The 23,477-nt window shown below is 47.0% G+C and overlaps 4 protein-coding genes across 6 annotated transcripts; 1 reads left to right on the forward strand and 3 right to left on the reverse strand.

Annotated features, from left to right (window-relative positions):
- Positions 1 to 4,774: 4,774 nt before the first annotated feature.
- On the reverse strand, positions 4,775 to 6,361 carry TEX12 (testis expressed 12). The gene is made up of 4 exons (XM_063178390.1): positions 6,305 to 6,361; positions 5,710 to 5,815; positions 5,557 to 5,608; positions 4,775 to 5,296 (listed from the first exon to the last, which is right to left on the reverse strand). The coding sequence occupies exons 1-4, from the start codon at positions 6,359 to 6,361 to the stop codon at positions 5,152 to 5,154; spliced, it is 360 nt and encodes a 119-aa protein (XP_063034460.1). The 3' UTR covers positions 4,775 to 5,151.
- Positions 6,362 to 10,513: 4,152 nt separating this feature from the next.
- On the forward strand, positions 10,514 to 14,379 carry IL18 (interleukin 18). Of its 2 annotated transcripts, XM_063178316.1 has the most exons (6): positions 10,514 to 10,801; positions 11,684 to 11,757; positions 12,380 to 12,388; positions 12,906 to 13,043; positions 13,789 to 13,934; positions 14,059 to 14,379. In XM_063178316.1, the coding sequence occupies exons 2-6, from the start codon at positions 11,691 to 11,693 to the stop codon at positions 14,302 to 14,304; spliced, it is 606 nt and encodes a 201-aa protein (XP_063034386.1). In that variant the 5' UTR covers positions 10,514 to 10,801; positions 11,684 to 11,690; the 3' UTR covers positions 14,305 to 14,379. The 2 variants fall into 2 exon arrangements, with proteins under 2 accessions (XP_063034386.1, XP_063034385.1); XM_063178315.1 differs by lacking the exons at positions 10,514 to 10,801; positions 11,684 to 11,757; positions 12,380 to 12,388 and having other exon boundaries at positions 12,657 to 13,043.
- A 1,117-nt stretch (positions 14,380 to 15,496) lies between these two features.
- On the reverse strand, positions 15,497 to 19,115 carry SDHD (succinate dehydrogenase complex subunit D). The gene is made up of 4 exons (XM_063178303.1): positions 19,070 to 19,115; positions 18,520 to 18,624; positions 17,351 to 17,495; positions 15,497 to 16,141 (listed from the first exon to the last, which is right to left on the reverse strand). Exons 1-4 carry the CDS (start codon positions 19,113 to 19,115, stop codon positions 15,976 to 15,978), a joined length of 462 nt encoding a protein of 153 aa, XP_063034373.1. The 3' UTR covers positions 15,497 to 15,975.
- A 690-nt stretch (positions 19,116 to 19,805) lies between these two features.
- NKAPD1 (NKAP domain containing 1) lies at positions 19,806 to 23,397 on the reverse strand. 2 transcript variants are annotated; one of them, XM_063178447.1, is made up of 5 exons: positions 23,269 to 23,397; positions 22,292 to 22,392; positions 21,940 to 22,092; positions 21,413 to 21,466; positions 19,806 to 21,008 (listed from the first exon to the last, which is right to left on the reverse strand). In XM_063178447.1, the coding sequence occupies exons 1-5, from the start codon at positions 23,335 to 23,337 to the stop codon at positions 20,483 to 20,485; spliced, it is 903 nt and encodes a 300-aa protein (XP_063034517.1). In that variant the 5' UTR covers positions 23,338 to 23,397; the 3' UTR covers positions 19,806 to 20,482. The 2 variants fall into 2 exon arrangements, with proteins under 2 accessions (XP_063034517.1, XP_063034516.1); XM_063178446.1 differs by having other exon boundaries at positions 21,940 to 22,095.
- Positions 23,398 to 23,477: the final 80 nt, after the last annotated feature.

Raw genomic sequence — 23,477 nt, forward strand, 5'->3', positions numbered from 1 at the left:
CACTGCTGCCGGTGCCAGGGCATTGCTGCCGGTGCCAGGGCATTGCTGCTGCTGCCCGGGCATTGGTGCCGGTGCCAGGGCATTGCTGCTGCTGCCAGGGCATTGCTGCCGGCGCCAGGGCATTGCTGCCGCTGCCAGGGCATTGCTGCTGCTGCCCGGGCATTGCTGCTGGTGCCAGGGCATTGCTGCCGCTGCCAGGGCATTGCTGCTGCTGCCCGGGCATTGGTGCCGGTGCCAGGGCATTGCTGCTGCTGCCAGGGCATTGCTGCTGGTGCCAGGGCATCGCTGCTGCTCTCAGGACACTGCCACCACTGCCAGGGCATTGCTGCTGCTCTCAGGGCATTACTGCCGCTGCCAGGGCATTGCTGCCGCTGCCAGGGCATTGCTGCTGCTGCCAGGGCATTGTTGCCGCTGCCAGGGCATTGGTGCCGGTGCCAGGGCATTGCTGCCGCTGCCCGGGCATTGCTGCTGCTCTCAGGGCATTGCTGCTGCTCTCAGGGCATTGCTGCTGCTTCCAGGGCACAGCCACCACTGCCAGGGCATTGCTGCTGCTCTCAGGGCATTGCTGCCACTGCTCGGGCATTGGTGCCGCTGCCAGGGTATTGCTGCCGGTGCTGGGGCGTTGCTGCCGCTGCCAGGGCATTGGTGCTGGTGCCCGGGCATTGGTGCTGCTCTCAGGGTACTGCCACCATTTCCAGGGCACTGCCACAACTGCCAGGGCGTTGCTGCTGCTGCTGGCAGGGCACTGCAGCGCCTTGGGGAAAATGCTCCATCACTCTGTGCCAGCCAGAGAGATGGAAAGACAGGCAAGAACAGGACGTGCATGTGTGTATCAGAGCAGCCAGGCTTCCAGGTGATTCCAGGAAATTCTCGTCACCTCGCCTTCATGTTCAGCTCCCAGAAATACTTGGGATGGAAAATAGTTGTGTTTCAAAACCCGAGGAGCCATTTTGCACCCTCATGAATCTCAGGGTTTTGGGAATACTGGTTGCCACGGCAGATTCCCCCACCAAACCCAGCAGGATGGGCTGTGCTCTGCCGAGCTGCACCTGAGACAGAGCCTTCCCCTTGGGGATGCCAGGAGCGAGCTGCCAGCGCTTTGGATTTGTGCTGGAACATTGGTTTCATGTCATTAATCTGCTCTTAAAGCTGCGCTGTGCCTGGAGAGGGAGCTGGGCAGCAGGCACAGCACGCCAGGGACCCTATTCCGCAGACAGATTAAATCTCATCTGAAACCTGCTGAGAATTAAGCTGATTTCTTCCTGTCCTTCCTGCACTTTTAAAACTCCTCTCTTATTATTCCCTCCCTTGAGTTGTGCCTTCTCTCAACAAATCCATCTGCTTCAGCCTTTTCCCACAGAGCATCATTTCTCAGCTCTTTATTATTTCTCGTTTCTGGAAATCTTGATTTCCACTGAACCCTTCATGTTTTTGAGATTACCATGAATTTTTAATCTATGTTAGTGATGCCTTTGTGACTTCTAGTTTGCTGCTCTTTAAAAAAAATTATATTAATTCTGGTTTTTCTGTTTTTATATTAATTCTGGGTTTTTTTCTAAATCATTTGGGATAATGTGGAATTAGCAAAGCAGGAAGCAGATCACTATACAATACCCCATAGGCTGATCTATGACCAAAAAAAAGAGTATTCATTTACTTTTAAACTCATTTGTTTGCCCTGACTAACTGATTGCTCTTATTTTCTACATCATCATACACAATGGTGTCAATGACCTTACACCAAGCTGTACCCACTGGTAATTTTTCCATATTAAGCCAGCTATTCTCATAAATGATTATTTTTTTTTTTTTTTTTTTTTTTTTTTTTTTTTTTTTTTAGTTTATTGTTATCCAAGTCATAGTTAAGAAATTTCCTTCAGCCTCTCTCCAGGATGGGATTTAGGGTGACTGAGCTATGGATCCCTGCCCTCCTTTTTTTCCTGGCTGTTCCCCTGTTGATGCAAAATGTTCACTCTGTTCTTTTCCAGTGCCACCTTCAAAGCCAATTCAAAGGTCAAGCATTCTACCATTAACAAAATTGAATTTTGATTAGTTCTGGACAGAATGTCTTGAGCCTAAAACACCTCTAGTTCCACTAGATTTGGGGTTTTTTTTTCTATTCTATTCTATTTATTTCTATTCTATTTTTTTTTTCTATTCTATTTTCTATTCTATTTTTTTCTATTCTAAAAGGTGATCTCATTTTAAGTAAACAATCAAGATTAGCCTTTTCTCAGGAAAGAATTCTCATCACTGATTATCTAAACTCTCTGCATTATCTGTTATTTCCCATTTTTAGCTTTTAGATAATAGAAGAGCAATGAGAGAAACTGAGTTTTTCATCACTTACACTTTCCAGCCTGTGAAGAAATTCACAGCAAGCTCAGAAATGCAAAGGCTCAGTGTCAAGATCCCCTTGACTCCAAGAAGTGTCAGAACTTCATCTAAAATGCTTCAAGATTTAAAAAAAAAATCCATTTATATTCTGTTACTGATCTGTCATCTTAGACGTTCTTGTTAATTTATAGGCTGGAGCTTAAACCAGGAGGGGAGAAGCTTAAAAGAAAACGCAGTTACCAGCTGAGCTTTGCTGATCAGGTTTAGCAGCTTTAAAGCCAATTAATTTTCTGTCCAAACCTCCTGCTGTAAAATTGGACAGCAGACAGGGATGGGATGGATGCCAGGTGGGTTTCACAAGGAGCTCACTCCTCAGGGAGAGCAGGAAGGAGCCCTTAGTGTCAGATCTGAACAGAAAAGTTGTTTTATTTCTCCCAATAAACACTGAAATCCATAAGGGGGGCAACCAGCAGAGTGGATGAGTTTTAGTCAAATAGGAAAGTGATAAATTTTTATTTTTAATGGCTTAGAAGGATTATAGTGTGCAATGACTGTGTTCATATATTAAGATACTTAGTGGAACACTAAAGAGCAGCCAGCAGAAAAGTTCTCTGTATTTCTGATCAGCACAATAATTATGGAAAGTTCTCTTTAAACAGGGAGAAATAAATGTAAGATTGATTTCCATTTTCATTTTCAATTTCAATTTCCAATGCAGGAAGTATTTCCATTGCTGAAATATTATTTATCTTCACAAGAGGAGAGGCTGACATTTTCAATGGGTGTTTTAAACTTTCTGAACTCACCATTTCAAGCCTAAACTCTATGAAATAGATATTGAATTAATTTTACTTTATATACATATATATACATATATGTATGTATCCTCACCTATATTCATGCAGCAAAACCAGAAGCTTTGTTGCTCTTAGTAATTTAAAAAATTTCATAACCAATAATAAGCTCAAATAGGTTACTATGGCCATACTCACTGACTTTACTCCTCAAATTCTAAATTCTTCTCATTATCCCAGAAATCCCACTTTATTAAAGGTTATTCATTGGAATGACAATCAACTCTGTAAGAAATCACTGTAAAAATCCTAGAGTCATCTTGGATTGAACTGCACTAAGCAGTCCTTCATTGTTTTAAAAGTGGGACTTTACTCATTGTTGTTGGATTTTACGAAGTTTTTAAATAGAGCAAACTTCTGCAACAGGAGCAATTGATTTCCCACTGGAAAAATATTATAAAATTATTGTATCCCAAAATTAAGTTCTGGCGCTTAATGATAGTTGGATATATTGGCCACATAAACTAATGGAGATAATCCAAACCCAGATGCTCTAAAGAGGTTGCACCATTTCCCCAAGAGCTGACGGCTCAGATGCAGTAACAGGCAGATGCTCCTCAGTAATTACATTTGTGTAAGTTTTCCTTATGATTCATAAATAACTGTGGGTAAATGTCTGTGTTCAGGTCCTTGGCAGGCGTCACTGGGAAACTCCGGGTTGTGTCATCACTGCAGATGAGCCAGGGTTTCAGAAACACCCAGCACAATATTTTAAGAAATGTCACTTCCTAAATCTTCTCTGTATAAACAGAGCAGCCTGAGAGTATCAGGGAAAAAACAGGAGACTGCTAAATATGATAGCAGAGCAGTGGTGAGACTTTGGAAAGCCTTTAGATGCTAAAGATGCAGATAGGCACCTTATGGGATTTTCCAAAATTCCTAAGCGGGTAAGGCGCTTACACCATGCTTAGGCACTTTGAAAATCCTGCTAAGGACATATCTTGCATCTTTAGGCATCTAAATCTCACCCTGCATGTCCAGTTCCTCTCATTCTTTGCTGTAAATCGTGTCACTGTGACACGTAGCACGTTTGGCTGGGAGCTCAGGAAAGGGGGAAAGGAGGGTGGATTAGGTCTGAGAGGATTTAGAGAGGAAATCACTGCACACTGCTGGGGGAGAGATGGAAATATATCTTGTTTCAGCACTTCTCTTTATTACATGAGCCTCATACTTAGTACAAGTGGTGCTTTGTACATTCCATCTTTCATCTTTTTTTTTTAACAAGAGTAGAATGACAAGAAATAAAAAGGGCTCAGTGTTCTCAGAAGGACTGAATATGAACAAACAACATTCATGAAGCTAAATAAAATACCACTGTAATTCTAGATCGTGTTAACATTATCTATTTACTTATTGACATCAACAGCAAGGCTTTGATTATGTTTTATAACTACGTGGCCTTGAAATATAACACCTATTACCAGTATTACAATGCATTTGAAATTAAGACTTTATACTTTCTCAAAGTTCTTTATAGAACTCTTATTTCTTAGCTGATCTTTTCAGCCTGTTTACATGCTGAGGCCAAATGGAAATAACATTGCAAGTATATTCTACTAAGATTTTAGCAAAAAACCACCCCTTTTTTTTTAAGTAGAAAGGAAAAAAAAAAACAACTCATAACCAGAAAATGGTTAACAATAAATAATCTGAGGTCATTTTCCACTTACATCATAAATTTCTATATTTCATAGAAATGCTTTTTTTGCTATCTTTAATGGGTTAACATAGCTTAATGTCTTAATCCCTTGAGTCACAGAATTTAAAACAGGTATTCAGAATTGGTTTTATTAACTACCACTACACTATGTACTTAAACACTAAGTAGCTGCTTAACTTGTTGGAAGTTTCCTGAACTGACAGAAATATTTATACAAGAAACAGACATCACAACACTCATCCCGATTTGTTTTCATACACGAACAAAACTTTGGCTCTACGTTTTCATAACAAACTCCATTTAGCTTTGCAGACTATTGGCGATGACAGCGAATCTCTGTTTCAGCTTCTCCCTTTTCTGCTTCAAATGCTTTTCTATGGCCCTGGCTTCTTTTAGGATCTCATCAAGTTCCTGGACATAAGAAGAATCCAATGCTATTCTTGCACTAAAGTGAAGAAATCTGTGGTTAAAATCAGTGCTAATGCCATTAACTTTCTCACTACTTTTATGTTTTTCTTAAAAATTGGTCGTCTATCAATACACAGTTTCTGACCAAATTAATCCTCTGTTGTAATAAAAGCCACCATTTTTCTTTCAAGATCTGCTTGACAGTTTTCAGTGTTAATTTCCCTAAACTGCAGCCACCCATCCATCTTATCTAGAGAATTTAAAAATTGCTGTGCAAATTACACAAAGTTAACTTGCCTTATAGTGTCAGCATATTTTGACAGCAAGTTATTAATTTCTTTGCTGATCTCTGTTAAGAAAGAAAAAGATAATTTTATTTAAACATTTGGATGAATCTCAAGATGAAATTAGGTCATTCCATACTTACTTCCAGTATATTTACTACATCACCATTTAAAACCTTTTCCAGTGGTTCAGTCTTGAAAAGGGACTGCGAGTCCTCAGAAGGAGCCAAATCTGTTTTGTCAGACAATGGAGGATTTTCTGAAGCTTCATTCTAACAACAGAGCACATTAGGAAAAACACAGTTCTGGGATTTAAAACAAGCTTTGCACGGAGTTTAACTGAGAGAAAGAAAAGGTTTAAAAAGACCTTGAGGATGTTTTTGGAGAAAATGAAAGTGGGTTCACAGTATCGTGAGCATCTTGGGGAGTGGGTGGAAGTACCAGATTGAGATGTCTCTATATATACACATTTATTTATATATACACACACATTTATATCTATATACTGATATATGTAGTATATGTAGCTCAGTAAAAGCTGGTGCACTTCAGAAGTTCGTTCTGAAGAAGTTCTACATAAATATATCCCAGTGCTTACCCGATTTTGTTGGGCTTCAAGCCCTCAGAGAAACTGCGGTTTCCCTACACAGAAAAAGTAATTTCTGCTCCCCTAAACCTCCCTAAGGTGCCGTGGATCTCTGTTCCTTCAGTCCAGAGGAGGACATGGGAAGGGGGGTCCTCCCTCACACAGCACTGCTCACCTCCATCTTTTTGCTTTTATTTCTATTTTTGTCTGCTTTTTGCGAGTTGCTCGCCATGGCTGCCTCACGAAAAGCACGAGATGTTTGCTGAGAGGTCACGCTGGGAAGAATGTTTAAATAAAAACCTGTAAAACCTGCAGCTGGTTCCTCTGCAAGGGCGCTCCTCTCACGGGGGAGGCAGCGCCTGAAAGGGCTGGAGGCGGCGGGGGAATGGCGGGGAGTCCCGGGCCGGCCTAAATTCGATATCCGAGGGGATTTAAATTCGATATCCCAGGGGATTTAAATTCGATATCCGATGGGATTTAAATTCGATATCCGAGGGGATTTAAGCCTTTCTGATCCCCCCAGAGCCTGAGGGCACCGAGGCGCCCAGGACGCCCCGGCCTCGCCGCTTCCCCTCCAGGCAGGCGGGCAATGGCCATGACGGGCCGCGACTGTGGCGACAAGGGAAAGGGGACAAGGGACGACAAATAAGGGACAAGAAAGGACACAAGGGACGCAAGGAACACTCGCTCCCCTCAGGGCTGGCAGCACCTCGGTGCCACCCTCGGTAGCAGCGGCAGGAGCGGCCCGAGGAGCGCCCTGAGGGCCCAGAGAGCGGCTCCGGCCCGGGCCTTTCGATTAATTAAAACTTTGAGAAGTTCCTCAAGTTTCCCGTCAAATTTCACCTTCTAAACGAAATCCTTGGAACGCGTCTCACGCGCGATGGATCTGCCTCAAAAAACGAGCGAGAAATGAGCGCAGTTGGAGCGACCAGGCACTAAAATGAGTAAAAACGCTAAAATGAGTAACAGCACTAAAATGAGTAACAGCACGAAAATGAGTAAAAACTAAAAACGCATAAAAACACTAAAATGAGTAACACTAAAATGGGTAACACCACCACAACACAGGGCTGCCAAGACCATATTTTCTCTCTCTCTCTAATAAGCGGAGAATAAAATTGTAGATTTCCCAAGGCTGTGCTTCACTGCTGTAGGTGAACCAAGTCTTTGTTCACTGGAATGAAAGAAATCATTGCAAGACAGGAATTTATGATTATGTTATGCTATATTATGTGTCTTAATTATGATATATTAAAGTTACGGCATGTAAGGTTATGTAAAATTTACCCCTGACTTGTGCTTTTTTTCTTTTCTTCCTTTTTCTATTTTCTCTTTTGAAGACAGGAAAGGACCTGAATCTCACATACATCATCCACAGAAGAAATTAAAATATCAGCATGAGAAATCAAACTCCTGAAGGAACAAGAACTAGATACTTCCTCAAAGTAAAAACAACTTTTAATAAGCAGCCATAGCCCACTTCATTTAATTATCAGATATTTTATATATAATTATGTTATAAGCATTACTATCAAAACATTAATAAACAGATATGACAGAACATGTTAGGAAAATATTCTTAAGATGTTCACTTCATTGCGTCATGGTAATAACTTTTACTAATAGACCACCTGGAGTAAAACAAATTACACATCTGAATTTTCATTTCCATTTTCTTATGGATATAGTAGTCTATAAATAAAACTAGGACTAAAAGTAACATTAAAATATTTAAAAGAAAATTATCTAAGAGGAGAGAGTTCACTCTTACTGGAGTTCCAGTTCCTTTCAAACTGGAGCAAAATTATCAAAACCATTACTCGAAAAGTAGTTGCAGTTCCTCTAAAATTTGAGATATTAAATTCCAGGAGAAATGAAAAGTCTAAACTGTACCACAAAAGCCATTGTACGAGTTAGATCTGGTCCTGAAAAATGCAAATATGTGCACAAAGGATAAGGAAATGCCTTTTATTCAATGTGTTCAGTGAACTAATGGAATTTTAAGGCTCTCAAAGGCTGACATGAAAGACCAAGTCCTTCTTCCTGATAGCTTTGTATGGAATATCAGTTGGGCAAAAATATCAGTGCCAACAGCTAATGCAAAATAAATAATTATCTGAATGCATATTTAAACTTAAATGTTGAATTAGTAGTACAGCATTAATTTTTGAAAAATGTTTTTGGCTAAACCAGCCAAAATCCAGGGTTATTAGTAAAAGAGGCAGTTTTTAATCTCAAAACCACCTCATGTTTATCATACGGATATTAAAGCATCCCTGTAAACTTTGGTGGTTTTTTTGTTTTTGCCTCCAGGAGCAGTAAAAGGCATGTGAGCAGCTGAGAGAATGTCACGGAAACTCAGGTTTGGGTTTGGTGTGGGATTTTGTGGGGGTGTTTTTATAATCCTCACAAGCTGGGGCTCTTCAATTTACCCCCCAAGCTGCAGGGCTGAGTGCCCTGAATTGTGACCAGCCACAGAAACAGCAAATCCAGGCACGGAGACGTAACAAACTGGGGGCACTTTATGGTGCTCGTATCCCCAATTCTCTGTTTAGCCCAGAAATAAGTTTTGCACCTTTCAGGGTGGTTCTGGGAGCGAAGGGGGGAGAGAAGAAACGCAGAGGTTTTTTTTCAGAATTTGCACTCCTCCACATTCCGGCTCCTGGACTGTGCTGTCTGCAGCACGGACAGACAGCAGGACAGAGCTCTCCTTTGTTTTCAGTCAGCTTTTTAGCTAGCTGAGGAAGAGGAATTCCATGGAATGTGGTTTTTCTTTTTCTTTAGAACTATTTAAACCTGCTCTGGACTGAACACCCAGAAGAGCACCTGTGGCCCACCAGTCTGGGCCTGGGTAGCGGCATTTCCAGCACTGGGGGGACTGATAAGAGACTGATAAGACACTGATAAGACACTGATAAGAGACTGAGTGAGTCAAGCTACAGCCCACAGAGAGACTTCCTCAGTTTGTCATCTCTTTTGGAGCAGCAAGTTTTATTGTTTAGTATTGTTCATATTATGCCCTAGTGAATGCTTTGTTAAATATTAAATAAGCAGGTTAAATATTAAATAAGCAGGTTTTTTCCACTTTTCTCCAAATAAATATTTTTTTCCAAACCAAAAAGAAGAAAGGCCAGTTAAATTTGCTTTCTAGAGAAAACCCCTTCAGAGGTTTTCTCCCAGATTTGCCCCAAACGAAGACATTGGGCAATAATTCGTTCCCCAGCTGGCTGCCCGGGTTTTTAGGGCAGTGGCAGCGTTCCTCCCGAAGGCGGCGGGATGCGGACGGGGCGTTCTCCCCGTGCACGAACTCCTCCCATGCAGCCGCTCCTGCACTCGGGGAGATTTCCCCGCCCAGGCCGGCATTCCTGGGCACTGCTGCCACCAGCAGTGAAGGACCAGCAGCGCGGGGATTCCATCCCAAAGCGGCTTTTCCGACGGACAGGGAGCCGGCCAGGCACACAGAGTGCTGGAGCCACAGGACGAGTCCGCTGACATCAGCGCGACACCGAGCGAGCGGCACAAAGCCACCCTCGGAAGCCCAGATTTGCATAAGGCGCTGGCTCCTGCAGCGAGGAGGGGAAATGTCGTGCGAGAAATGCGGACGTAGGCACAGACCTTGGGAAAACGTCCCGATTTCGGCCGCCCCGGCCGCTATAAAAGCCCTCCCGGCAGCGCTGCGGCAGCGCCGGCTTCCCTCCGGCTGGGGCAGCCCCGGGCACTGACCCGGGCCGGCCTTGGCACAGCCCCGATCCTCACCCGGCAGCTGCGCTCCTCCCGGCTCCCATCGCCCGGCTTCAGCTCCCCGGGAGACAGAAGGCGCCACCGAGAGCCAGAAAGGGCCACCGGGAGCCAGAAAGCATCATCGGGAGCCAGAAAGGGCCACCGAGAGCCAGAAAGGGCCACCGGGAACCAGAAAGGACCACCGAGAGCCAGAAGGGGCCACCGAGAGCCAGAAAGGACCACTGAGAGCCAGAAGGGGCCACCGAGAGCCAGAAGGGGCCACCGAGAGCCAGAAAGGACCACCGAGAGCCAGAAAGCATCATCGGGAGCCAGAAGGGGCCACCGAGAGCCAGAAAGGACCACTGAGAGACATAAGGGACCACTGAGAGCCAGAAAGGACCATCGAGAGCCAGAAAGGATAACTAAGAGTCAGAAAGGACCACTGAGAGCCACATCTGCTCCCATCCTGCATCCTGTGCTTCTCCCTGCTCCCATCGCTCGGCTGCAGCTCCAGAGGAGACCGAAAGGACTCCCGAAGAGCCAGAAAGGGCCACCAAGAGCCACCGCCCTTGCACCCTGCGCTTCTCCTGGCTCTCACCGCTCTGCTGCGCTTCCAGAAGAGCCAGAAAGGATAACCGAGAGCCAGAAAGGGTCACCGAGAGCCAGAAAGGGTCACCGAGAGCCAGGAAGGATCCCTGAGAGCCAGAAAGGATCACCGCGAGCCAGAAAGGATCACCGAGAGCCAGAAAGGATCACCGAGAGCCACATCTGCTCCCATCCTGCATCCTGTGCTTCTCCCGGCTCCCATCGCCCCGCTGCGACTCCCCGGGAGTCAGAAAGGGCCACCGAGAGCCAGAAAGGGCCACCGAGAGCCAGAAAGGGCCACCGAGAGCCAGAAAGGACCACCGAGAGCCACATCTGCTCCCGCCCCGCATCCCTGCGGCTTCCCGGGGTGAGTCAGTCCACGACCGAGTCAGGAACTCCTTTGAGCTCCTGCCGTTCCTTTCGAAGAAGGGTAATCTGAAAACGGTCCTCGGTAAAAGGTCTAAAGAACCATCTTTTATTACTCAGGGTTGGGTTTTATGATCCTGGCGTTGGTCTTTTCCAACGGTTTTGATTCTGTGATCAAGGGGAGAGGCACAGTCGTTTTGTTTGACCCATTAAACCAAGGGCCACTTTTTCCTCTAGTCCTCTGCCTCTGCTTGTCCCTGGGTTTTAGAAAAACAGAGGATTTTGAGGTTAATGTGCTAAGAACGAGACGTGCGCGGTTGGGTGCTGTGGTGTCTCGTTTCCAAGGTGTGAATGTGCACGTTTGCAAACAAAGATGCTGCTGGGAGCCTGCTGTCTCTTCTGCACAGCTGCAGCTACATGAAAACCATATGAAATACAAAGAGAAAAAAAATCACTCTCAAATACATTAATTAAAGTGCTTTGCCACAGGGACAAAGGAAACCACAGTGATTTCCACCCTAATCCTTCTGGGTGTGCATGTTTACTTATGTTTATATTGCTCACTTTTTGTATAAAAGGTCATTTTCATCTGGTGAAAAAGCTTTGGAGTGAGCTGCGTGTTTTGATTGCACAATCAAACCCCCGTGCAAGAGCCAGATCTCCTCATTGTTCTCCTGGTTTTAAGACATTTATTATCTTTAGTGCAAGGGATGACCTTCCTAGGGGCAGTCAGAAATGGGTTCTAACTTTGGGGTATTTTGGAAGCTGATGCTTTTCTAGGGGAAAACTGGTAAGATCAGTGTGCGCAGACCTAGCTTTTATCCCTTTATGGGGTAAGAAGCATTGAGGCTAACTCTGATTCCTCTCCCTGTACTGTGGGCAGGGTGAAGATGAGTGATGAAGAGATTCTGGTGTATGCAGTAGAACTTGGAAAAAATTTCTGCCTCTATTTTGAAGGTAATTAGAGCATTTAATGACCTTTTCTGTTTGAATACTGATTTAACACAATTCCTTTGTCAGTCTGATTTCACCTAATTTCCCACATAAGCTTCAGTTTTAAGTGTTGCTAGCCAAGTGGCTGAGTCAGGGCAATACTTGTTTACAAAAAGCTCTGGGAAAGGACGCTCAGAAGCGTTGGAATACTGGGGTGTGGACCTGCAGTGAGTGAGTAATTCCCGACCTTGAGGAAAAAAGTCAGTTAGGAAACAGTTTATTCTTTAAAAGCAATTTGCAACGAGTTCTTCTTGTCCTTTTGCTCACTTGAAGGCACCGATAAAACCAAAAATTTGCATGCAGTTATTCCTCAGTTTTAGGCTCAGAGTGACCTCCTCACCTCTAAATAAGCCTAAAAAAGCATTTTGCATACCTCTGGTTTGGTGGTGACTCAGTTCTCAAATGACTGGGCTGTCATTTGTTTTGCTGACAGATAAAACCTGTCTGTAGTGAGCAGCTCAGCCTTGGTGGCACTGGGCTGTGGGAAGGTGTAGGTGGCTCTCTGGGCACAAAGTGACTTCTTGTGCGGGGGCAGAGCTTAATGTTGTTTTTCTTTCCTTTTTTTCACTGCTCACTTGGAACCAAGACGACGATGGTAAGCTGAGAACTCATCTTTTATGGCTTTGTTACTCATTTCATACCTGCCAATCCAGAGAGGACAAGTTTCACACTGAGAGTGGCTGCAAAAAACACAGAGCTACAGCTCATTACTTGTGATGCTGATGTTGCTTTAATTCCTCTTAAGGTGGTGGCTTCCCTGACAGCACCTTTCAATGCACTTTAATTGCTGGGCAAAAGAGAATTGATGCTTCTGAATTCTCGTTAACAAAGACAGCAGCTTTTCTTAGAAATAAAATATCTATAAATAATTTTATATAAATAAATTTCTGTTGTAAATAAATTTCTGCTTATCTAACTAAATTTCAGATTCTGCTTATATAACTAAATTTCGGATTCTGGAAATCTGCTTCAAGCAGAGGTGTAAAAGATGATGAGTTTGATGTCATTCTCAGAACTCCTTTCACGTGACATCCACAGTGCCAGGATTAACTGTCAGGATGTGAGGAGACAACAGCTGAAATGTGCAGAATTTTGGTTGATTCTTCCTGCAGAGCTGGAGTGTGATGCCCTGTGCAAGGAAAAGACCCTGCACCGAGTGCTGAGGAACGTGAACAGCCAGCTGCTGGTGGTGCGCCCCGACCTGAACGTGGCAGCCTTTGAGGATGTGACAGACCAGGAGATGCAATCTGGTAATTTCCAAACAAGCACAAACCGTCCCCACGGCTCTGCTGCTGTATCCTGGAGGTGGTTTTGTTCTTTGTGATCATCCACTCAGCGATGGGACTGAGTGTAACGACTTAAAGCTTCATTTGCAAGAAGAAAACTAAGCTGAGAGTGAAATTTTGTGTCTTGGGCATTGGTGATGGATAAGGTTTCTGGGTTAAACCAAAGCCTACAGGATGTCACATGCAGAAAAAGGGCTGTTAAAATTTTTGCTTGGCTCTGATCACAAAATTCTTAATTTCCCCCTTTTTTATGCAGGATTACAAAAAATCACTTTAAAATTCAAACAATTTATTGGCACTAAAAGGTCTTACTTTCTTCTAATAATACTAGCTATAAGCTTACAGTTTTGACTTCTTGGGGTGCTTCAGCAATTTATTTACAACTCTATTTATCGCCCATATTTATTTCTGGATCACGTGTATCCAGCCATGCTCTGATTTACAGCCAGCCAGTTCCACATGCCAGTCTCAGTTCCTGCATGCACATAGAAGGGTCTGACCCTGCCTGGTGACCTTGGTGCACCCTGGTTATTGCCTGACTGCATAAAGCACAACCAGAAGCCATAAAAATTCAGGTCCTGGCTCTTCTGTCAGGAAGAACACTCTGGTGAGCCAGCCAGAGCTGCCAGGGGATTGGCAAAGCATCCCTGGCTGCAGCTGTTGCAGCTCCCTTGGAGCAGGTTATCAGCAATAACCCATCTCTTTCCAGGCAAGGGGATGCTTTTCAGCATCCACTGCTACAAAACCACCACACCCTTAGCTGGGCTGCCCGTGGCCTTCACCGTCCAAGTGGAAAACAAGAGTTACTACATGTGCTGTGAGAGGGAATGTGGGAAAATGATCGTCAGGTTCAAGGTAAGGATCTGCTCCCCTCTCCTCATCTGTACAAACCCAACAGGCAGAATTAACAACTCGGAGCTGCAATAAAACTGCTCAGGGCTCCTGCTGGGATTAACCTGCTCCATTTTTCCTTCCTCAGGAAGGAGAAGTTCCCAAAGAAATTTCTGGTGAAAGCAACTTCATCTTTTTCAAAAAGACATTTACACCTTGCTGCTCCCAAGCATTTAAGTTTGAATACTCCATGGAGCAGGGAATGTTCTTGGCCTTTGAGGAAGAAGGCTACTTGAGAAAATTAATCCTTAAGAAACTGTCAGAAGATGAAGTAGATGAAACCATGAAGATAAGTTTATGTAAGTTCAGTCAAAATGAAAATCACAACCTATGATGGAACACTTCAACAGTTTTAAAATAGTTTCTTTTTTATATAAAATAAACTTTTGTCTTTCTTTATCCTAAACAAGTCAGTTTTATGTTTTAACTACTGTCAGTACTCATTAAAAAAATAAATGCAAGTCTTTGGCAAAAGGCCAAGCATGTGTTCGAGTCAGACAGAAGAGAAATACACACTGAAGAAACAAGAATATCCATAATGTCAATATAGTCCTGTAGAATTTGATCCCTAAAATCTTTAATGCCTAAATCCTTAAAATCTTTAACATCAACCCAACAGCTTTTGCATTAGGTTTGGACTTCTACATTGCCAAACCTCTCAGATAAAGAATTTCTCACCCAAGCAGCTTAAACACCACATCCAGCTGCATCCTGTGTGAGGAAATCTCAGACACTTTCCATGAGAGACCCTCAGCTTGCCCAGAGGGACTTCCCCATGACTCACCATCTGCCCGCTCCTCCTCCTGGCACTGAAGTAACACACGCTGGCATTTAAACCAGCCCTCAGCTCCATCCTGGCCACAACACCATCAAAAAATTGGCCAGCTACCTGCTTTTGCTAATAAATAAAATTTCCACTCCACGTTAAAAAGAAAAAAACCCTCAAAGTCTTGTAGAATACGAACAGTGACTTGGTTGTTCTGTTCATTGCAGAGTCACTGATGGTAACACAAATTCTCTTCCTCTCACTATTAATAGTGCCATAAAAGTACCATGAGAGTGTGGAAAGAGTTCTCCACTCCTTGGCAATGTGAAAGTCAGACAGCATGAAGCAAAAGTTAAAAACCACAATCTCAGTTCCCCCCTAAAAAGAACAGAACATTCTTATAGAAAACATCCCTTAAACAGAACATTCCCTCAGCCTCCTCTTCATTGTCTTTTCTGTCACACAGGACAACACAGACCAGAGCATTTAGAAAATAAACCTCAAAGAAGTGTTGTAGATGAACATAAAAAACTTGCAAGTCAAATGTTCCTAAAGTCAATCTGCAGAAGTATTTTTATTCTTGCTGTGTTTTCTAAGGGACATTAATTATCCTTGTGTTAAGTCAAGTCTAAGTCAACTCTAAGTATTAATTCATACAAATATTCTTAATTTTATGAAGTAAGGCAGAGCAGACCTATCAGCAGAGAAAATATTTTAGGCAACCCAAAGCAGTAAAAATGGTTCAGAAGCACACACAAAATTTCTGTAAATTCTTTATTGCATGGAACCTGAAAAAAAGAATTCCCTTTTCTACATCAGCTCCCAGGGTCCAAAGAGTTACAGGGTCTGCCTTACACACTGATGTCAGAAGAAACAGTTCAGTTTTCCACAAGGCAAGGCTGTTTTACAGAACAGGAAACCAACCAACAGTTAGAAAAACACTCATTAAAACTGCTATTACAAGGAGAGCCCCCTTCAGCTATGCAAACCCGCCACTGATGTAATTCACTCATCCATCCCAATTTACAGTGCAGCTTGAATCCACTCATCTCACTGGACATCTTCCAGTTAAATCTGAATTTAAACCTGTTTTTTTCTCTATATATCCTAAACTAGCTGTGAGCCCCCTGCAGGCTCACTGGGGACCCTTGGCTGCTCCTGTGTGGTGCAGGATGTTGCTCACAAGCTGATGAAGCAGAGGCAGCAGAGGACAATCGTGTGTGTCGGGGCTGGGGCTCCTCAGAGGCTCCAGAGCATGGCCACAGCCTTGCAGATGCCCACGTCGTGGTAGTTGAAGTGGCAGAGGCCAGCGAAGGTCAGGGCAGACAGGACGTACAGCCCTGTGTTGGCCACTTTAATGGGGACATCTCCGTGCACATAATCAGTGATTACCTGGCCCAGACCCCTAAACGAGAGAGAAAAGCTCAAATCAGCAAAGGTCACTCACTGAAATCCATCCTCTCGGTGTCCCCCGTTCTGCCAACTGGGCTTTTTTCCCCCTGCTGCCATCAGCCTTTCCTGCAGTTCCCACAAAGAAAGAGGAAAAATCTATTTCAAAAACAAACCAAAACATTCCAGATTCTTTGAAAATACACAGATTGGCTCAGAGTTTTCCTGAGGAAAACAAGTGCTGACCACAGCTCTCCAAACAGAATCCTTGGATCTGCCTTCTTATCTGACTTCCAAGGACTGGAAAAGAGGAAAAGCAAGGAAATATCTGGGACCAGCCATTGTCACAAAGACACAGAACACTCCTGGGTACTCATTTAGATTAGAAGAGTGGCAACCAAAGAAATTAGTATATTTTTAGTTTTTTCTACATCTGGAAGTGAACTGCTGTCCAGATTTGAACTATCCAGCAACATGAGACACGAGATGCTTCTTTTGGGAAAAAGCTCCCAGTCAGAGCAAGGACAGTGCAAGAATCCCTGGCACAAATTCCTCAGGACAAAACTGAGCTTTAAGGAAACCTGGCACCCCCAAAGTACCACAAAAATCTGCTTTGTCCTTGTGGCAAGGAACTCCCAAAGCAGGATCACCTCAGGAAGGTGGGTGCTGCCAGCCTGGCCAGCCATGCAGCTGGGTCCACTCCTAACCAGCCCTGTCCCTGCTCTCATTAAGGATCACAGCAGAACTACACTGAGCAAACACCCATCCAGGAATAAAGGAAACAATCATCCAGGTCTCCTTAGTGGAATATTTGCTGTGAGCTCTTTATTATGCAGAACCACTGAGATGGATGAGATGACCATCTCACCACCACTGAGACGTACAAAGCCACTGCACGGAGTTTTAGAGGCAGAATATTTTTGTATTATTTTTATACAGATCTGTCCTCTTTCTGTTCCCTCTGTTCACACAACACTGGTTCTTGCACGGGCTAAAAACATCCAGGATTCTGCACCTCCAGGGGCAAGGAAATGCTCTTAAGGTTAAGATTTTATGGATTCTTTTTCTGACTGAGAGGACAGTGAGAGAAAGGAAGACCAAAGTACAACCACTCCTGCCACCGAAGGCGGAAACCAAGGACTTTTTCCTTGTTTTACACTAGCCCAGGATGAGGTTTGGAGGCACCAAAGCTCCTTGGCTGTGAGCTGAGCCCTGCTGTGCTTACCAGTGGCCGTGCAGGGTGAGGGCAGCAGCCAGGGAATAGTCCACAGCCGGTCCAGGGCACAGGTAGGCTGCGGGGAGCAGCCCCAGCAGCAGCACACTGACAGCTCGCTCCCCTGTCCAGTGCAGAGATGCAGCCTTGGAACCGCCTGCAGGGAGAGACATCCTCAGGGAAAAGCCCCTCTGCCAAGGGCTCTGCAGCCCTTGCATGGCTGGCTTGGATGGCTGTCACATCTGGGGAGTTTGCAAACCAAAACTCCGCTTGAGCAATGCTTGACAACACAACGGGAGCATCAGCCCAGGCTGAGACCATCAAGAACTGACTCTGTGAAATTATCAATGCAACCAAAGTGCTCAACTAACGCACAGATATCATCACCTAAACCAAAATGCAAATGGTTTCCTTCGTTTTGGCACGGAGAAAAGAAATTTAGAAAGCGACAACATAAGGAAAGCAAAGGATCTGAAGTTTGGACTTGGGCAAAGTGCACACTGAAGTGCTATTAACTGGTAACAGAGCTGCTGAAGGGGAGGGTACACACACTCCTCACAGCCTGAGGCACCACAACTGCACCATTATTTATCACAAATAACATCTCTGCGCGGTTACTGCCCTACCTAACAACACTCAGCATTTCACAGCTTTTCCCTTAAACCAACGGGCATTTAGGATTATTTTTTCCTTTGCTGGTAACACCTACAACTGTACATCACCCAACAGGACACCAAGAAAACCACTGCACCATATGTAAATATCTTTTGTTCTTTGTTACAGCTGCCATTTAAAATCTCCTAGAGTGGCCCAAGAAAATTATAGACTCAGCCTGGTTAGGGATGGGAGGGACCTTAAAGCTCATCTTGTTTTTAAGTCTCTGTATGGCCATCAGGTACTACCTCCGTCACCTCTGTTCCTGCACCACTGTTGGTGCCTTGAAGGACCCAAAGGAGCCAAAATCTGGTCCTTTACAGCCCATTCTTGACAGAATCACAGAATACTGAGAAGCTGGAATAGACCTGAAGGATCACCTAACCCCAAGTCTGCCATTGGCAGGATGCCTTGAGCTAGACCCGGATGCTCGGGTTCAGCAGGGGTCCCGATCCCGGGAAAACGAGACCCCCGCACACCAGCACGGACGGACAGACAGACAGACAGACAGACAGACAGGCCCGTACCGTGTCCCTGGCGGGGCGGGCCGTGGCTCTCGCGGGCCGGAGCGCAGCGGGCGGCGGCGGCACCGAGCGCGGCGGGGCGGCGGAGCAGGGCCGAGCCCAGCAGAGCTGCGGGGACAACGGGGGCGCGGCGTGAGAACCCCGCACCCTCCGGGGACCCGGAGCCGCCAGGAACCCGCACCCTCCGGAGCCCCGCTCCCTCAGGGATCCCGCACCCTCCGGAGCCCCGCTCCCTCCGGGTCCCGCTCCCCGCCCCGCTCCCTCCGGGTCCCGCTCCCTCCGTGTCCCGCTCCCCGCCCCGCTCCCCGCCCCGCTCCCTCCGCGCTCCCTCCGGGTCCCGCTCCCTCCGGGTCCCGCTCCCTCCGGGTCCCGCTCCCCGCCCCGCTCCCTCAGGGATCCCGCACCCTCCGGAGCCCCGCACCCTCCAGGATCCCGCTCCCTCCGGGTCCCGCTCCCGCCCCGCTCCCTCCGGGTTCCGCTCCCTCCGGGTCCCGCTCCCCGCCCCGCTCCCTCCGGGTCCCGCTCCCCGCCCCGCTCCCTCGGCCTCACTGACCCAGGGCGGCCCCGCGGGGCCGCGGCCGCAGCAGCGCCAGCGCCATGTCCGCTCCAAGGGCACTGCGCCCGGACCCGGAACCGCGCCCGAGCTTCCGCCGCCGCTTCCGCCTCCGGGGCACCGGCACGGCCGGCAGCGATCGCGGAGCTCCGCGGGGAGGGTGCGAACGGCAGAGGCAGCCGTGTGGGATCTGGGCAGGAATCCTCCGCTGTGAGGGCGGGCAGGCCCTGGAAAGCTGCCCAGAGGAGCTGTGGCTGCCCCATCCCTGGAAGCGCCCAAGGACAGGCTGGAGCATCCTGGTGGAAGGTGTGATGTTCAGGGAACTGGAATATCCCTAAATTCCCTTCCAGCCCGAACCAATCTGTAATTCTGTAATTCTGTCTTAAACCCCGCAACAGACCCAGGTGCTCCTCATCTGTGTGTTCACTAGTGCAACACCTTGGTACACACCATAAACACCTCCATGAATATCCTATTTTTCTTTCCACTAGAAGGGAAAAAAGGAACAGCAGTCAGGGCTTGGAGTGAGGATTTAGGGCCGCTGGCACTGTTTTGCGGTTGTCCAGGAGACAACAATCACCCCACACATTCCCCATTGCCCTGATTTCACCTCCTGCAAGTGTGGTCAAGCAGCAACAAACAGCACAGAGAGAACACAGGCACCACCCAGACTCGCAGGCCTGTGCTCTGTCCCCGGGCTTTGCTCCAGAACAATGACTAAAGCATCAAACACATCTGGATTCATTTGTTTTATTAAAAGGCTTGGCTGTTCGCTGCAGGGAGAACGGCCTGGTACCAGTTTCTCCAGTAACACACTGGGCACAGCAGAGACAGGACACAACACCCACCATGGCCCCTCTGTCAGCACAAATGCTTCCAGCATGCCCACAGAGGAGGAAGGAAGGTGGACACGGTGGCCAGCCCACAGCAGGCTCTGGACAGGAGTCTAAACCAAGCAAACTGCTGCCTTTTTTCACCATTAGAGAAGTCACTGCCCTTCAGCTGGAATGGGAATATTCCCTCAGCTCCCCTCCGTGTCCAGCTGACCCTGTGCACGCCCCCACGTGCTTTTGGTGGAGGATGGGAAGACAAAACTGCCGTGGGGGTTACAGTGACATTTCCTCTGCTACCAGCTTGATTTACCAGCCTGTCCTCTCTCCTACTGGCCATTGTTTTGGTGAGCCAAAGAGCAATCTGTTCAAACATAATTTCAGAAACAAAACAACCTGATCACAGCCAAGCTGGCGGGATGAGCCCACCTGTGGGGCAGGTAGGTGCTGTCCTGCAGTGCTGCCCGGCGAGCCCTGCTCCCTGTGGGCTGGCAGCGTGTGTGTAAACCAGTGTTGGAGCAGTGCCGAGTGACACAGAGCTGCCTCTGCCCTCCCCTCCTGCTCTGAGCTGCCCCCAGACCCCTCAGTCCTCATCAGAGCTGTCCTCAGATTTCTCATCCCCCGCCACCTTCCAGTTCTTCCTCTTGCTCCTCTTCTCGAGCACCTCGCTCGGCCTCTCGGGCACGGAGCTGTGCCGCTTCTTCCTCTTCCTTGGGGGCCGCTTCTCCTTTCTCCCCTCGGACTCAGTGTCCTCAGAGCTGCTGGTGCTGGAGCTGCTTGCATGGCAAAAGTCACTCTCCTGCCCAGAAGAAGAGGTAGGTTCCTTGGCAGGCACTTTCCTGGGCTTTTTCTTGCGCTTGTGTTTTCCTCTGCGGGTGCTCGGAGTCTGCTCTCCTGAGCCCTCGCTCTCCCCCTGGGAGGAATCTGTGGAACTTCTCTCCTGCTCCTTTTTCTTTTTCTTCCTCTTTTTGTGTGAGCGCTTTTTTTGTTTCTTCTTGTGGGATTTCTTGGTTTTTTTCCTTTTGTGGGACTCACGGGCTGTTTGTTTCCCCAGGTGGGATCTCTTCTTCCCATTGACAGCATTTTGCTCCTCTCCTTCCTGCTGATCGCTGGAAAAAGAACAGGAGGAGGTGAACTGGAAGCCACTGAGTGATGAAACTCATTTACATCCAATCTGTAAGCCTGAAAAGTATTGATGATTCTGCTGGGTGTAGGTTAAAAATAATTAATTCTCTCTTAAAATCTTGGTTTTCCACTGTCCAGGATACTGCAAGAATTTATTTACCTCCCAGACTCATCGATTTTGGTAACTCCAGCTAAACATGAATATCTTAATTAATACAAAAGATTCTCTGAAGACTCACACCACGTTAATGGATTTGAGTTTTTTAACAGTAAGGCTTTGCAGTCAAGGTTGATCTGTATTAAAAATTCAAAACTCAGTTTGTAAAATTCCCAGCAGAACTTGTCAGAAGGCAGATTCTGGACCCATCAGTAAGGGTGTCTGCCTTACCTGTCTGTGTCAAATTCTTCAGGGTACAACTCTTTGTATCCACTGTGCCCCCACCTGTAAGAAAGCAGAACCATCCATTAAAAACAGACAATGTGTTTGATGATAAAAATGCAATTCTGAAAAGGCAGAGCCACAGAATGAATCTGAGTTTAGACAGGAAGGAAATAGGACTGATTTGCTTGGTGCTATTTAAATACACCTTATATTCTCAAAGCCCAACTCTGATTTCTTTAAATCCAACCCTAGAATGGTGTTTCTTGAGATTTTCTAAGCTTTCTGGGCAGAGTTATAAATATTAAGTTTAGGGCTGGGCTTTTGCTGCTTAATGTGTCTTAGAAACTCCACTGATGAACTCAAATTGGTTATTCTGTGACATGGCAGAAGTTTGTACATGTTATTCATTCTCAAAATGAGCTGAAGCTCTATTTCATCACAGCACACACCAAACAGAAACGTGTCATTTTTTGGTACAGGGCTCCAAAAAGATGTTCTAATCACAACCCCAGAACACAGAACCCCCCACAGACCTGTCTGGCATGTTGGCTTCACATTCATACAGCTTTTTATTCCAGGATCTGGCCCTGAGGAGATCATCTTCCACCAGGTCAAGGAGCTGTGGGTTCCTGGGTTTCCAGTCTGCCCTGTGCCCCTCCTCGTCGAAGCCGTCGCTGCGCATGCGGCTGCTGGAGAGGGAACGGCTCCTTCAGGTGGGGAAAACCTCCCAGAGCCCCCAGAAATCCTCATTCACCCCCTCATTCACCCAGCACCTCCAGCACGTCACATCTCCATCAACGCACTGACATCAGGCTCAAGCTGAGGCCTGAGCTCTTTGCAGGGAGTCGTTAAGGAGAAAATCAGTATTTCAGTGGTGCATCTCACCTGGAGGTGTCTGACAGCATTCTGCTCTGCCTTTTCCAGTAAGTCTCTTCTGTCTGCTTCTCCCACTCCCTTATCTTCCACATTTCTGTCTCTTCCTGAAGCTGAAAGTCACAGGAAGGGAAATGAGTTGAACATCATGGGAAATTCACAGTTATGCAGCACCCTCAACACTCCTGGTGAGGAAACTCACAGCCACCCTTCCTACCATCCCCAAACAAAGGATTATTTACACATATCTGTATCCCAAACAGAACTTCCTGGTGCTGGTTAGACCTGCTGAATTATGATTCATGAAACAGTTTGCTAAACTTAATGGAGTTGCTTAACCTTGCACTAAAATCCTGCCTGTGCAAACAAAGTGCAAACTGTTTCATGCAATAAAAAGCACATACAAACCGCAACAAATAAAATACAACAAAGCCTATTCGAGATTTGCTATTTTTAAAGTAAACACAGACATATCGGGGTGAAACCGAAACTCGGGGAAAACCGGAACGGCGTTAAACCAAAAGTGACCCTGAGGATGTGGCGGATTTACCAAACTCCTTTGGTTTCTGCCCAACGCTGCCGCTCTGCGGGGCACGAAGGCTGCCCCGCACACCGGGGTGTTCCCGCATCGCCGGCTGGCACCGCCGGGATGTCCCCGCAGCCCGGGATGTGCCCGCATCCTCACGGTGTCCCCGCAGCCCGGGGCTGTCCCCCACACCGGGATGTCCCTCCCGGTGTCCCCGCAGACCGGGATGTCCCTCACGGTGTCCCCCCTGCAGCCCGGGGCTGTCCCCCACACCGGGATGTCCCTCACGGTGTCCCCCCTGCAGCCCGGGGCTGTCCCCCACACCGGGATGTCCCTCACAGTGACCCCTCACACCGAGATGTCCCTCCCGGTGTCCCCGCACCCTCACGCTGTCCCGCCCGCAGCCCGGGCCGCCCCGCTTGGCCCCGCAGGCCCCGCCGGGCGCGGGCGGCCCGGGCCTCACCTTGTTGTGCGCTCCGGTGTGGCGGATGACGTTGCGCAGCAGCACCTTCCCCACGGGCACGCGGGACATGCTGCGGGCGCTGCCGCGGGCCGGCCCGGGCTCGGTGCCGGGGCTGGCGCTGCTTGTGGCGGCGGGGCCGGGCCGGGCCGGGCCGGGCGGGGGACGCGGAAACGCGCGGGGCCGCGCGCGCGCCGCTTCCGGCGCCGTCT

The sequence above is a fragment of the Melospiza melodia genome, chromosome 29, assembly GCF_035770615.1.
Source record: "Melospiza melodia melodia isolate bMelMel2 chromosome 29, bMelMel2.pri, whole genome shotgun sequence".
In the NCBI taxonomy this organism is placed as follows: domain Eukaryota; kingdom Metazoa; phylum Chordata; class Aves; order Passeriformes; family Passerellidae; genus Melospiza; species Melospiza melodia.